The 15,053-nt window shown below is 37.9% G+C and overlaps 1 protein-coding gene across 1 annotated transcript; it reads left to right on the top strand.

Moving 5' to 3' along the window:
• The first annotated feature begins 374 nt into the window (after nucleotides 1-374).
• Nucleotides 375-14,541, top strand: COMMD8 (COMM domain containing 8). Its single transcript, XM_032400306.1, has 5 exons — nucleotides 375-495; nucleotides 4,932-5,087; nucleotides 9,329-9,481; nucleotides 11,820-11,975; nucleotides 13,885-14,541. Exons 1-5 carry the CDS (start codon nucleotides 430-432, stop codon nucleotides 13,903-13,905), a joined length of 552 nt encoding a protein of 183 aa, XP_032256197.1. The 5' UTR covers nucleotides 375-429; the 3' UTR covers nucleotides 13,906-14,541.
• Nucleotides 14,542-15,053: the final 512 nt, after the last annotated feature.

Below are 15,053 nucleotides of genomic sequence, written 5' to 3'. Positions count from 1 at the left end.
ATATAAAGAATATCGCACACAGGTAAACCCTTACTTACCCTTCCAAATCGGAATACTTTTGTAGGAGACATTTGCCAAAACTCAGGGACAATGGCCCTGAGCTCACAATACGGTTACTCTTATTAGTTGGTTTTCAACGGAGTGCAGAGAAATTTCGATAGAACTCTGAACAAAGTTGTAAACTGCTTTGAGGATTTGCAAATTTGCCTTCAACCTAATAAGGGTGTTTAGCAAAGTAATTCCAGCCGGAAAAGGGATTTTCCTTAGTTACCGGGAAAGCGTTTGCTGTGCCTCTGCGCACGCGCACAAAGGCTCCGGCGTCTCCCCGCCCGGCCCCCGCCCCACCCGAGAGAGTCACGTGGGTGAGCCGTCGCTCTAGAGGCGCCACCGGGCCTTGTCATGTGACCGAGGTTCCTGCTTCGTACTAGGATGGAGCCGGAAGAGGGGACGCCCTTGTGGCAGCTGCAGAAGCTTCCAGCCGAGCTGGGCCCGCAGGTGAGGAGAGCGCAGGCGGCGTGGCAGGCGGGGCTGTGGCACAGCCCGGCCTGCAGGTCCGGCCCGGTCTGATCGAGATGTCTTCGCTGGGCTCACCCGGGCTGCCCAGGGCAGGGACGGGGCAATGGGCGTGATGTCCGGGGTCCGGCCCCTTTCGGCCCCTGGAGAGCTGAGGAGGCTGAGGCTTTTGGCGCCACCTCCGCGCCCCTGCTTGGAGCTGCCCCTCGAGGGGCTTTTCGAGCTGACTTGCGGCCGGTCATGCTCGCACCCGGGTGGGGTCGGCCCATCAGCTCCCAAGCGCGGCCCGCGCGACCCGGTGACTGGGCTGGGGAGCGAAGTCGCCACCATAGTATTTGAAATCTTACAACGTGGAGCCAGTGGTTTGCAGCCTCTCATTCATTCATACAGTACACACCTTCACCGTCCCTGTGCACTAGGCACAGTGCTAGGTGCTGGGGACAAGCTGGTGACCTAGAGAAGTATACCCTGCCCCCTTGAGGGCGGCAGAAAAAAAATTGGTAAGTGCTACCAATAACTGGGCGACTGACTTTAGGTAGCGTGGTGTAAGGTAGCCTTTCCCTAAGAGGTGCCATATACACTGACACCCGGAGCCTGGGAAGGAACTTGGCCGTGAGGATCTGGGAAAAGCAGCTTTGTTCATTCGTCCGGCCAGCTTTGCACTGAAGTTTGCCTTGTGCTGAGTGCCCATATGGTATAAGGTGAAATGGTGAATGAGATACAGCCTGTGCCCCTGTGGAGCTTGCTATCTAATAAGGAAACCAAACTGAATTAGCCAGTAATGAGCTCGTGGGACAGGTAGCACCCCAGATTCGAGGGGCAAGGAGAGGCTTTGCAGAAAAGGAACATCTACATTTCTAGGTTGAGTTCTGAAGGATGAGTAGGAACCAGACAGTCTAGAAGGAAGAGAGTGTTTTAGGCAGAGGAATAGCAGCTACGAAGCTAGAGGAAGGAAACCAGCCTCCACAGGTTTCAGGACCTGCTGTAATTTTTAGAGGCTGAAATTTGAGTGAGCAGAGCAGGGGGACTAAGGCTAGACAGTTTAGTAGGAAGTCAGGTGGCTCAAGTCTTTATATGCCTTGCTTGTGTGTTTAGCCGCGGTACCAAAGGCACTGGCAGTTTTGAGTTTGAAAAATCAAACGTGGAGACAGTAATTACATCTAATAAGTATCCTGACTGAACTGTGAAAGGAGGAGAAAACCCAGTGGTTGCTGTAAGAGAAAAATCTGACTGAGAAGTGGGTTTTCCCCTCCTGAAAAGAAGGAAAGACCTGAAGGAAATTTGCCTGTCCCTACAAGAAAGCAACATGTGCAAAATGGAGCTTCATTATTAGCTCTGGGAGCTGTGGTTCTGTTTGTCCTCAGAAGTCAGTCTACTAATTCATTGTATTGTAATTAATACATAAATGTGTTTACTCCTCCTCCTCTGTCCCACAGCAGTTCAGGTCTCATTACACAACTTCTTGACTGGTTGGCTTGCCTCTGGTCTCTTCTGAACTCCTTCAGGGTACATACCTTATCTTTAGTTCTGGAGAGTTGTGTCTGGCTCAAGGTGGGTTCTTAATCAGTGTTCACTGAGGGAAGGAATTAATGCATATTAAAATCTGCTCAACCATGGGGCGGTTATCTGGATGCCAAGCTTTGGTGGGCTGGCCTTCAGTGTCAGTGATAGGCATCACTGAGTAAGTCCCAATTCTGTTCCATTCACAATGGGTGAAGGGTGGGAGTGGGGGCTTCGCCTACATAATGTGATAGAGGGGTTTGTGGTAGGCAGCTTTTATAAGCCCCACATTTAGGTCTTCTTTTTTCCTTTATTCCATTTACAGTGGGAAAGTGTGGGGGAGATAGAAGAGAATAGACTTACTTAATTCTTATCAGGATCAAAAAAACCTGCCTTAGCTCTTTTCTGTGATTTTACCAGTGCAGAAACGGAAATGTCAGCAGAGAGTTTGAGTAATGTGCCTGAGGTGTCAAACTAGTAAGTGGTAAAGGTGGAACATGTGTTCAGACTGTTGATCGTGAGTCTTTGGATCAGCCTTCTGCCCCTGTCTTCATTCTGTCTACTTCTTAGATAAGGCCCATAACCTTTCCCGCCATGTAGGTTGATGACACCTAGGTCTCTGCATCCAGCCAAAGATCTCATCCCTGAGTGTCAGGCTTCTGCTGAGACACACTCCAGGTATCTCAAATTCAGTGTGTCCTTGGCTGAACTACTCGTTTTCCCCCCCAGAACCACTCTTCCTGTGGTTGTAACTTCATTTTTGATTTAGGGGACCACCATTTACCCAGCCACTCAACCTAAAATCTTGAGTATCATCCTTGGTTCCTCCTCCTTTTCACGTCTCTTTTACCTCTGTACTGCCTCCATTTTGAGTGTCCTCAATTATTTAGGCCCCCCTGATTTCTTCCCGGTAAACTGAGGGCAGGGGGCCTTTGGTCTCACCTCACCATCTCTCTTTTCCTTTTCTTTCCTTTTATCTCCCAACTTGTTAGCAAATTTATGGAAAAATAATGCAAATATGTGAATAGATTTCTTCCCTGTGGAAATAATTAAAGAGCCTAGACACTGCAAACAGCGCCTTTTATGATTTGGCCTCCACTCACCTCTCCAGCCTTATATCCTGTCTTTTTTCAAATTGAACAAGTGATTTTACACTTCCATTCTGTGCATATGCTGTTGCTTGTGACTAGAAATGCCCTTCTCTTCTGTTTCGATGGCCAGCTACTCATCCTTTTAAAACAGCCCTTTCCCTGCTTCCTGTCTGTGCTCCTTTGTATCTTCTGTAAACTTATAATATAGCTCCAGTCATTCTAAATTGCATTTACGTATTTGTATGTTTGTCTTTCTCTAGTGGACTAAAGCTCTGATAGGGTAGAAACTTAATCTTGTTTATCCTCAGTTTCTCATTTGTGAAATGGGGATAATAACAATACTTACCTCATGGGGTTGTAGCGAGGATGAGCACAGTGCTTGGTACTCAGTTCGGGCTCCATAAATGGTAGTTATTATGGCTATTTTTGCTTTGTATTTCCATTAACTTGTTTAACAATTGGTTAAGGTGCTCATTACATATTTGTATATATGAATACAAACATTTATAAATGAATGGATAAATGAATGAATAAAAACATTTACATCCAAAAAGGTAACACTTTTATTTTTTAGTTAGAGTTCTGGGTTTGGCTTTAGCCTGGGGGCAGTTTGGGATAAGACGGGATACGTGTAGAGAATTTTGAATGAATTTCAAATTGAGAATGTTTGTTGACTTATGGTAAATAAAAAGTCTGTTCACATAGTGCATTAGCCATTATTTGGAAGTGGGGTTACCAGTTTCTCATTTCTATTCTGATATGTGTAGTGTTATAGAGAGAGTTATTGCTTAAAATGGAGTAGAATATGGTTCAGGGGGAAAGAGTTGGAAGACTTGTTGCTTAAATTCATTTCCAAATTATTTGGATTCAGATACTCTTTTTACAGGACACAAATATTCCCTGGGAGAGAAAACCATATTAATAATTTATCTAGTATAGTGCTGGCATAGTAGGCACTCACTTAATGTATGTTAAAGACATGGAACATAATACCAGAAGTAGTAGTGGTGGTGGTAGTGGTGGTAATAGTGATAATAATAATAATAATAAGAAGAAGTATGATAATGGCTAGCAATGTTTAAGTGTTTTATACATGCCAGGAATGTGCCAAGTAAATTTGCATGTACCCATTTAATCCTTACAACATTATGGGGGTAGATGATATTCTCATTTTATACATGAGGAAACAGGCACAGACCATTTAAATAACTTGATAAAACTAGTTAAGTGGTGGAACTAGGATTCAAACTAGATAGTTTTATTCCAAAATTCAGTGTTAATAACTATGTTCAGTTATGTATGTGCTAGGACTTCCATTGCTGATGCTAAGGTAGGGTAGAGATAAAGGACTGTAAAAAAGAAAAAGAAAGGTACTGACTGCTTTCTTGGAGTGGACCAAAAGAAGTGAGTATGAATGCTGTGAAAATGGAAGTAAAGGGAAATGAAGTTTGTCGATCTATGGTAAAAAATAACCTTTAGTCTAAAAGTCATACTTTTTTTAGATTATTGGTATAAATACAATGTCTAAGTAATACCAAGGTGAAACCTTTATATTCACCATCTTCCTTTCATGAATATTGGGGAAACAACAGTGTATCTATGAAATTATTTTAGCTCCTGAAGGTGGACAAAATTATAGAAAGTCTGGGATTTTTATTGGAGCTTTAATTTTTAATTAATGTGAATAATGTTAAAAATAGTTATATTTCAACCTCTGCTGCTTTTGTAGATAACATGAGCTTGTCCCAACTATATTTGTTTCCTACAAGGAAGATAAATCTTTTTTATAAGTTTACTTATAATTCATTTATTTCCTTTTCTCTCTAGCTTCTTCACAAAATAATTGATGGCATTTGTGGCCGAGCTTATCCTCTCCACCAGGATTATCACAGTGTTTGGGATTCAACAGAGTGGAAGAATGTTCTAGAAGATATTACCAAATTTTTCAAAGCTGTAGTTGGTAAAAATTTATCTGATGAAGAGGTAACTTCACTCCAATTTTCTGTACCTTATAATAAATAATAAATTGTTTTCAGGTTTTTCTTAAGTTGGTCTTTAGGGCACTATATTATACAAGAGCCATCATCAGTAAGTATATATGTGTATATATATATATATATATATACACACACACATATATATATACATTTTTAAAAATATTTTATTCATTTATTTGAGAGAGAGAGAGAACATGAGAGATCAGGAATGGGGGTGGGGGTGGGGGAGGGAAAGGGCAGAGGGGGAGGGAGAAGCAGACTCCCGGTTGAGCAGGGAGCCTGATTCGGCTGAATCCCAGGACCCTGGGATCATGCGAAGGCAGATGCTTAACTGACAGCCACCCAGGCGCCCCCAATAAGTATATATTATATTACAACAAAAACCTCATAATTGTGAGTAGGCAAATCTGATTGTGGAAGTTCTTATTTTTTATAGTTTTGGTTGTTTGTGTTTTTAAAATTGTGACACATTTAAATCATGTAGAAGAAAACTAAAAGTTATATAACTGACACCTACACTCCCATTATCACAATTAAACAGTTGTTAACATCTTTATGCATTACAGGTTTGTGTGTTTGTTTTAGAAACAAGACATTACAGATATACCTAAATACCACCTGGGCATGCCATCCTTCCCCAAGAGATCACCACTTGTGAAGTTGGTGTACATGTTTTGTAGTCTATATTGTATGACTATTTACATTGTAAGCAATATATACAATTATTTGAGCTAAACATGTAACTTGTGAATGATAACATGTATCCCTTTGTAATTTTTTTATGGAATGTTGTGTTTTAGACTTATCAGTGTTGGTAAATGTAGATCTGGTTCCTGTATTTTAACTCTTACAGTATTTGATGATAGGAATTAGCAGGACTTATTTTTCCGGCCCCCTCCTGATGAACTATTAGATCATTGCCTCTTTAATGTATAGTACTTCTACAAATATTTTGTACATGTCTCCTTGTCCACATATTAGCCAACTTTTCTTGGATAGACATCTTGACATGAAATTATAGGGTCATGGAGTATCCTTCCATTGAATTGCTTTTGTACCTTGGTCAAAAATTATTTTGGCATGTTTGTATAGGTTGCCTACTTTTAAAAAAAATGTAGTTATATATGTTCATTTTGATTTGGATGGTATTCTGGGTGGGAGTTCTTTGTTAGATATATGTATTTTAAATATCTTCTCTCATTATGTGGCTCCCCTTTTCACTCTTAATGGTGTCTTTTTGTGAACAGAAGTTCTGAATTTTAATCAAGTCCAGCTTTGTCAATATTTCTTTTGGTGGTTAGTGCTATTAAAGTCATGTTTAAGAAATATTTGTGCCAAAGTCATGAAGATGTGTTTGTTAGTTTTCTTGTAGAAGCTCTCACATTTATGTTACTGATGCATTTTGAATTAATATGTATGTGTGGAGTAAGGGTCGAGTTCACATTTTTTCACGTCAATAGCCAACTGACCCAGTAGCGTTTATTGAAATGACCGTCCTTGCTCCCATAGAATTTCTGTGCAGCCTTTGTCGTAAATCAGGTCACTGTATATGTATGTATCTGGACTTTTTTTTTTTAAGATTTTATTTATTTATTTGACAGAGCAAGAAAGAGCACTCACAGACGGGGGGGTGCAGGAGAGGGAGAAGCAGGCTCCCCACTGAGCAGGGAGCCCAATGTGGGGCTTGATCCCAGGATGCTGGGATCATGACCTGAGCCGAAGGCAGACACTTAACCAACTGAGCCACCCAGGTGCCCCTGTATCTGGACTCTTAATTCTGCTCCATTAGTTTGTCTATATTTCTCAGTACTACACTGTCTTAATTACTGTAGAATTAAAGCTATGTTACATAAAGTCTTGATATCTGGCAGTAGAAGACCTTTAACTTCATGCCTCTCCAAGATTGCTTTGGCTATTCTAGGTCCTCTGTATTTTCATGTACATTTTAAAATCAGCTTGTCAATTTCAACCAAAAAACCTGCTGGGCTGCCACACCAAAATACTATACACTGGGTAGCTTAAACAACAAGAATTTATTTCTCACAATACTAGAGGCTGGTGAGTCCAAGATAAAGGTGCTGACTGATTTGATTCCCTGTTGAGGGCCTTTTTCCTGGCTGTGGACTACCTTCTTGTGTTTCTCACATTGATGAGGGGAGAGGGACAGAAGCCATGCTCTCTTGTGTCTCTTTTTATAAGGGTACTAATCCTATCATGAGGGCTCCAACCCTTATGACCTATTAAACCTAATTACTTCTCAGAGGCCCCATCTTTAAATATCATCACAATGAAGGTTAGGATTGCAACATAGGAATTTTGGGGTGACATACTTAAGTTCATAGCGTGGGGATTGCACTGAATCTCTAGATTATTTTGGGAAAAATTTACAGCTTAATATTAATCCTCCCAATCCATGAACATGGTATAACATTCCATTTGTTTGGATTACTTCAATTTCTCTAACATTTTGTAGTTTTTAGTATAGAGGTCTTGCAAGTATTTTGTTAGATTTATTTCTAAGTAATTGATATTTTTGATGTTTTTAAATTTTGTTCTCCAATTGTTTATTGCTAGTATGTAGAAACACCGCCAATTTTATATCTTTAACCCCATGCTTAACAGTCTTTAAAAATTTTATTTAATGGCTTATAAAATGGTATTTTTTTGATATACAATTATTTTCTTGTTAAATTTTAATATCTTTTTTTTCCTTACCTTATTGCACTGGCTAACATCTTTAAAACAGTGTTGAAAAAAAAATCAGTCTTATTCCTGACCTTAGGGAGAATGTATTCACTATTTTATCATTTGTTGTGTTGGCTGTATGATTTTCTAGATATCGAGTATCAGATTAAAGAAATTTCCTACAGTTCCTACTTTACTGAGAATTGTTATCATTAATAGGTATTGAATTTTCTTTAAATGCTCTTTCCCTAAATTTGTTATTTTGTTCTCCTTTATTTTGTTGATGTGGTGTCTTTCATTGGATTTTTAAATGCTAAACTAACCTTGCATTGCCAAAATAAATGCCACTTGGTCATGATGTGTTATCTTTTTATGTATCTCTAAATTTGATTTGCCAGTATTTTATTTAGGATTTTTGCATCTGTTCTTGTGTGATATTGGCTCATAGTTTTTCTTTTCTGTAATGTCCTTGTCAGGATGTCAAGTTTTATTCTGGTCTAATAAAATGAATTAGGAAGTATTTTTTCTCTTATTCTCTGGAAGAGTTTAAGATTGATTTTATTTCTTTCATAGTACTATGTTACTATGTTGTATAATTTTCAAATATTTGGCATTTTTTTATCAGTTATGATTTAATTACACCATGGTAAAAAAATATAAATAGTTTGATTTCAGTCCTTTGAAATCTGTTGTGATTTGCTACATGGCTCATCATATGGTTCATTTTGGTGAATGATCCACATATTTTTGAAAATAATATGTGTTCTGTAGTTGTTGAACACAATGTTCTATATGTCAGTTAGGTTTAAGGGAGATAGTGTTTTTCACTTCTTTATCTTTACTGATTTTTTTTTCTTTTTCTGTCAGTTACTGGGAGATGTGTCAACATTCTAATTATGAAGGTAGATTTATCCATTTCTCCTTTTAGTTCTGCCAAGTTGTGTTGTTTTATATATTTTGAATATATATTAGGTGCACACAAGTTAATGATTGTTCTTTCAGTTGAATGGCCCTTGGGCCTTCTTTATTTCTCATAATACTTCTTGCCTTAAAGGCTACACTGTCTGATATTAAAATAACTATACCAGCTTTAGTGGTCTTTGCTTCCATGCTGCTTCATCAGTCAGTCCTTTTCATTTCTGTTTTGCAAAAATTTGTTAAAATCTCTTGTTTGGGGGCGCCTGGGTGGCTCAGTCATTAAGCATCTGCCTTCGGCTCAGGTCATGATCCCAGGGTCCGGGGATCGAGCCCCACATCGGGCTCCCTGCTCAGCAGGAGGCCTGCTTCTCCCTCTCTCACTCCCTTTGCTTGTGTTCCTTCTCTCGCTGTGTCTCTCTCTGTCAAATAAATAAATAAAATCTTAAAAAAGAAAATCTCGTTTGTTAGTTATGCATTCTCATCTTATTCTTTTCATAGAGACAGAAATATATATATTTTTTTAACTGTCATTTTAAAGGTTTTATGAAAGGGGAGTGGAGCTGTGTGTGTACATTTTAAACAAAGACCCTTTCGCTTATTTTCTGTTTATTTTTATTTTCATAGATATTTCAGCAGTTGAATCAGTTGAATTCATTTCATCAACAAGCTGTCATGAAATGCTTGAAAAGTAGGAAAGATGAAATCAAGCAGGCTCTGTTAGAAGAAATAGTTGACATTTCTTCTGCACAGCTACAGGATTTTGATTGGCAGTTAAAGGTGAGAATCTGTTTATGGGCATGTATGTTTTTTATCTCATTTTTTGAATAGAAATGCTTATTCTTCATAATATACATCTAAAATTTCTGTTATTTTAAGAATACATTGTCAAAAAATTGTATTTTTACATTAACTTAGTATAGTACAAACATCCACATAATATGTAAAAACACTACATTGATAATTTAATTAACTAGAGCTGTGAATCATTAAATGTCTTAAGTAGTGGAGTAGTATGTATTCAACATCTATTTTTGGCTAGAACTTTCTAGACTTTGTAGTCTTCCTGAGATTGGTAAATAAGATTCTGCCTCCAGGGGTAAAATCTATAATGTGCTATTAAAAGAGCACTTAAAAAACATTTTGAAAAGAGACTCATGATCAGTAGGATTCATAAAGAACAATTTCAGACCAACTTTCCATGCTATATAGGGTACCTAGACCTAGATGAGGAGGTTGTGTTGAAACACATTGTTGTTTCTTCTTTTCAGCATGATAAGTGCCTCATATTGTCTTTGTGGATAAAGTGGAGAAAAATGTGGACAAATCATATAGTTATTTGGGTCATAGCTGGGTTAATAACCAAAACCAGATGAATTTATGTTAGCCAGAAAGGAGGTCTCTGTGATTCTGGTTTTGGCCCAAACTTTAACAAATATTCTTTCATGCATATTATGCTCATATGCTCATCAGATCTGTGATATGTTTAATATTAATATAATACAGTCAAAGTTTAAAATTATTTTACAGCAAATTACAGTGATGGACCAAATGAAGCAAAATAAACTGAGCAGAGATAACCTAGGTAAAGGGTTTTTATTTAAATAAAACCAATTTAATATAAAAGATATGAGAGATATGCCAAAAGTAATTTGTATGAAAAATATTTAGTTGTTTTGATTTGCCAAATGTGACCTGAGTCAGCAGTATGGTGATTCAGTCTTGTTTTGTTGGTAGAAATGCAGTGTTTCAAGCAATGGGTAGTTCTAATTCTGTTTTCATTCATTAAATCTTTTTAGTTAATTTAATTTAGTAGTAATTTTACTTTTGGCTGCCAAATATAAGAAATACTTAAACAAATTGGAGCCAAACCAAAGAAGAATGAACAGGAACTTAAAATCGTGGTACATGAAGGTTTTTTGAAACACTTGAGACCATCTATCCAGAAAAGAAAAACTTTATTAGAAAAATTATAGTTATCCTTAAAGGACTAAAAGTCATCTGTATGGATGAGGGAATTGATATATGCTCTGTGGCTTCAGAGGCTAGGACAAAGGGTAAGGTCTAAGGTATAGAGTTTGCAATAAGATGAGTTCACGTTCAACTTAAGGAGAACTTTTTTACACCTTTCAGTATCTGAAGATTATTTTAACCTCTTCTTGAGGTAGCATGTTCATCATTGGTCATATTCAAACATAGACTGAGAAAGCAGTTACTGGAGACACTGAGGAGGAGAATTATCTATACGTTAGACCATCTTTGATACTTCCAAATCTCAGATATTATGAGTCCTGGTTTTTTAAGAGAGAATGAAGGAGGTATGTGAGGATTCAATTCTGTAGTGTGTGCACTCCGAGGATGTTTGTTAGGGAAGTAGTTCCTTACCAATCATTGTACAAGTAATGAATGGTACAAGTAAATTTTTGCAAGTAGTAACACTTTGAAGATTCAGGTATTGTGGAGTTTTTTAGCTAAGATTCCAGGAAAATTGATTTTCCCTTTGCCATCTGCCAATGAAGCTATGGTGCTTGTTTCAATATTTGGTTCTTCTGTTTCCTCTAGGATTCTCTTTAGACAGAAAATAGAAAGTGGAGTAAATGTTGAGTGTTTTTGCTGAGTGGCTCTAATTGAAAGTGGTATCTTGATAACATGTTTATCAATAATTTAATAGAGAATTAGCTGATTGTAAATTAAGTATCTTCATTGCACAGGGTTTACCAGTGTTTTTAGTTTTATCTTTGTACATGGACTTTCATCCTCTTGGTATCTTCACACTTCTTTAAGCTTTAAGAAGTCTTGGTTTCGTGATGCATTGGACCCGTTCAGTACTTCCTTTCCCAGCCATAACTCTGCTCTGAATTTCTGCTTCTACCACAAACTTTGGACTGTTTGTCCTTTTTTCCCTAGTCGTCTTCCTCTCTGTCATCCTCCTTTCTCAGTCTGTTCTTCATATATGTGTTGGTTTGGCATGGGTTTCTTTATTTCTTCCACCTTTTCCTGCACTTGACAGCAAACAGGAGTATTCTTTTCTTAAGATGTATTGTTAATAAGCTCTGATGCATATTTAATGTAGTCTTTTTTACTACTTATTAATTACTGTTTTCCTCATTTTAAACAGCTTGCACTGTCTAGTGACAAGATTGCTACTTTACAAATGCCACTTTTAAACCTTCATCTAGACATAAAAGAAAATGGTGAAGTCAAACCATATTCTGTTGAAATGAGTAAAGAAGAGCTGCAGAATCTAATAAATTCCTTGGAAGCAGCTAATAAGGTATTTGTTTTAATTTTGTTGTGTGTTTAAAATGTTTAAGTTTTGATTGATATCCTTAGAACAATAGAAGAAAAACTTGTAATTGACTTTTCATATTTCTTTTATTCCTGATATTTTATGTTAAGCATAGAAAATACCTTGTTGATATGTTCTACATCTCTAGTTTTAGATATTTAATTATAACTTGTAATTTTAACTACTTAGTTTTGAGCATAATTTATCAAGTAGTTATTTTTGATAGAATAATAGTGCTCTCCTAACAGCTAGATTTTTTTGCCTCAGTCCTCATTAATGATAAAAATAAAATTTTTACTTAAAAAAAAACTTTTACCTTGGGGCTATGAAATTAGTTGATCCTGAAGTGTTTTTATGATTATTATGTGTAGTTATGATTTTAAAGAAAAGAGTGTCTTACTTAAATGCACAGATAAGGGGCGCCTGAGTGGCTAAGTTGGTTAAACCTCTGCCTTTGGCTTGGGTCATGATCCCAGGGTCCTGGGATCGAGCCCCACATCGGGCTCCCTGCTCAGTGGGGAGCCTGCTTCTCCCTCTGTCGCTCCCCCTGCTAGTGCTCTCTCTCTCTCTGTCAAATAAATAAATAAAATCTTTAAAAAAAAAAAGTTTTAACTGCACAAATAGAATTGCTTTTATAATCCTCTAAGTACAGGAGACAAAATATGGCTTGTAGTTATGACAAAATCAGGTGAAACTAATGAGTGACTAAAAATTTTATGTATACAAAGGATTGACTAACAGGAACCATTCTTGGTGTTTATTTAACAAGAAAAATCATATTTAAACAATTGAAACTGCTGCTGTCAGAAAGAAATAAAAATAACTGTCTCTGTATACGTGTGTTCCTTTCATGATTGCTCAGCATTGGGCACCTGGGTGGCTCAGTCTGTTAGGCGTCTGCTTTAGGCTTGGGTCATGATCCCAGAGTTCTGGGATCGAGTCCTGCATTGGGCTCCCTGCTCAGCAGAGAGCCTGCTTCTCCCTCTCCCTCTGCCTGCCGCTCCCCCTGCTTGTGCTCTCTGTCTCTGTCAAATAAATAAATAAAATTAAAAAAAAAAAAAAGATTTCTCAGCATTTGTTCTAGTAATCTGTTCTCCAGTGATCAATGTCAGATATTCTAACCAACTTCTCTTGCCCCTGACCAACCTTCTTGGCTCTACCTTTTTTTTCTTTTTAAAGTAGTCTCCATGTCCAGCGTGGAGCCCAGTGCAGGGCCTGAACTCACCACCCTGAGATCAAGACCTGAGCTGAGATCAAGAGTCGGATGCTTAACTGACTGAGCCACCCAGGCGCTTCCGCTCTATCTTTTTTTTTTCTTTTAGATTTTATTTATTTATGTATTTACTTTGAAAGAGAGAGAGAGAGAGAGAGAGCGCGTGCGCGTGAGTGCATGAGCAAGGGGGAGTGGCAGAGGGAGGGGGAGAAGCAGACTCCCCGCTGAGCAGGGATTCCCAATGCAGGACTCCATTCCAGGATTCCGGGATCATGACCTGAGCCAAAGGCAGATGCTCAACCGACTGGGCCACCCAGGTGCCCTCCGGCTCTGCCTTTTTGAAACCCTGGTATATTCAGCTTCCGTCCGTACTTTGCAGTTACTCAGTCATTTTAGTGCCATGATGATTGGTCCACATGCCTAGTAGCCACACTGGTAGCCTGGCTTGCTTTTGGATGGGGCTAAATGTCTTAGGGAGTGTGTGGTAGAGCCTCATATAAATGTTAATTGAGTCTGAACCATGGATCCCGGCAGGCATGCATCATCAGTTACTGTGCATTGTACTTGCTTGTTATCAGTTCTCCTGTCTTCAGAGATTTCAAAGCATTTCATTAAGCAGATACGGGCATCGTTCTGGAATAACCTGATTCCCATCCCCCACCCCCGACTTTGTGTTTTAAGGTGGTCCTGCAGTTGAAATAACCAACACTCTGAGATTCTACTGCTACCCCAGATGCGACCAAGTGAATACTGTGTGTTCAGAATACCTGCGCTGTACTGACTGTTTTGCTATGCTGAGAAAGCAGCATGTTGGGCTTACAGAGATGAAAATGTACCCACTTCCCTGCAGAACAGGAAATGACATGGTCGACAGGAAATGCATAAAAAATGAGAGATGAAAAAGCTCTAATAGCAGTTTATATTTTCATAATGGCTGTTTTGCCTCATTTATTAAATATTTGAGAAATCTTTATAGATACAGTTTTATTGAAAGCTAAAAATAAGCTCTAAAGTAATGTAAACGTACAAAGCACAAATCTACTTGAATGTTGCTTAAAGGAATATATGAATAACAAGGATGTGTATTATGGATATATATGATTAATTTGTAATATTTTAAAAAATAACTTTTAAAGAATGTATGAGCTGCATATATAACTCAGGAGATTCCATATCTTTCTTCTATTTCAAAGGAAAGATTATAAAATACAAAATTTCTTAGAGAAAGAAGCTCCTCTTCAGACATGAACAAGAAAAAATAATTAAAATTGTGTCAACAGTTTTGAGTTTATGAATTCTAGAGATTAAAATCTTTTACTCGAGTGGGAAAAAATGAAAGTAACACTGTTACTTCTGCATTTCTGTGTCTGATCGGGAGGCTGTGCTTTGTTAAAAAGAATAGATGTCATTGTATAGTGTATATATAACTATTCAGGTATCAGCTGAGATTAAATATAGGTCCATTTTTGTTATATACTTTTAATATTGAAGTTAATAGTTTTGGGTGTTAACTTCACTGGAAAACAAACCATTTTTAATTTGAGTTAACTAAAAGCAAGCATTCTGAACAAATAAAAAATGTCATTTTACTTTTACATATTGCTTTATTTCAGAAGGCTTTCTACATAATGCAGTGACCCATAATTAATTGGTACCTGCTGTTTGCAAGCTTAATTGCTCTTTAGAGCATCAGACTATTATTTGAGGTGTTCAGAACAGTTATTACTATTTCTCATCATAGAGATGAAGATAGGCTTTGAGAGCTTAAAAAAAAATACCTGCTCGTGATCTAGGCAGTGCTACTCAAAATGTGTCTGTAGACTAATGCCAGTCTTCTGTGCACTGTTTGT

The sequence above is a fragment of the Phoca vitulina genome, unplaced genomic scaffold, assembly GCF_004348235.1.
Source record: "Phoca vitulina isolate PV1807 unplaced genomic scaffold, GSC_HSeal_1.0 scaffold3, whole genome shotgun sequence".
NCBI classification, from domain to species: domain Eukaryota; kingdom Metazoa; phylum Chordata; class Mammalia; order Carnivora; family Phocidae; genus Phoca; species Phoca vitulina.
The sequence above is the reverse complement of the archived record's forward strand: the minus strand, read 5'-3'. Positions and strand labels throughout refer to the sequence as shown.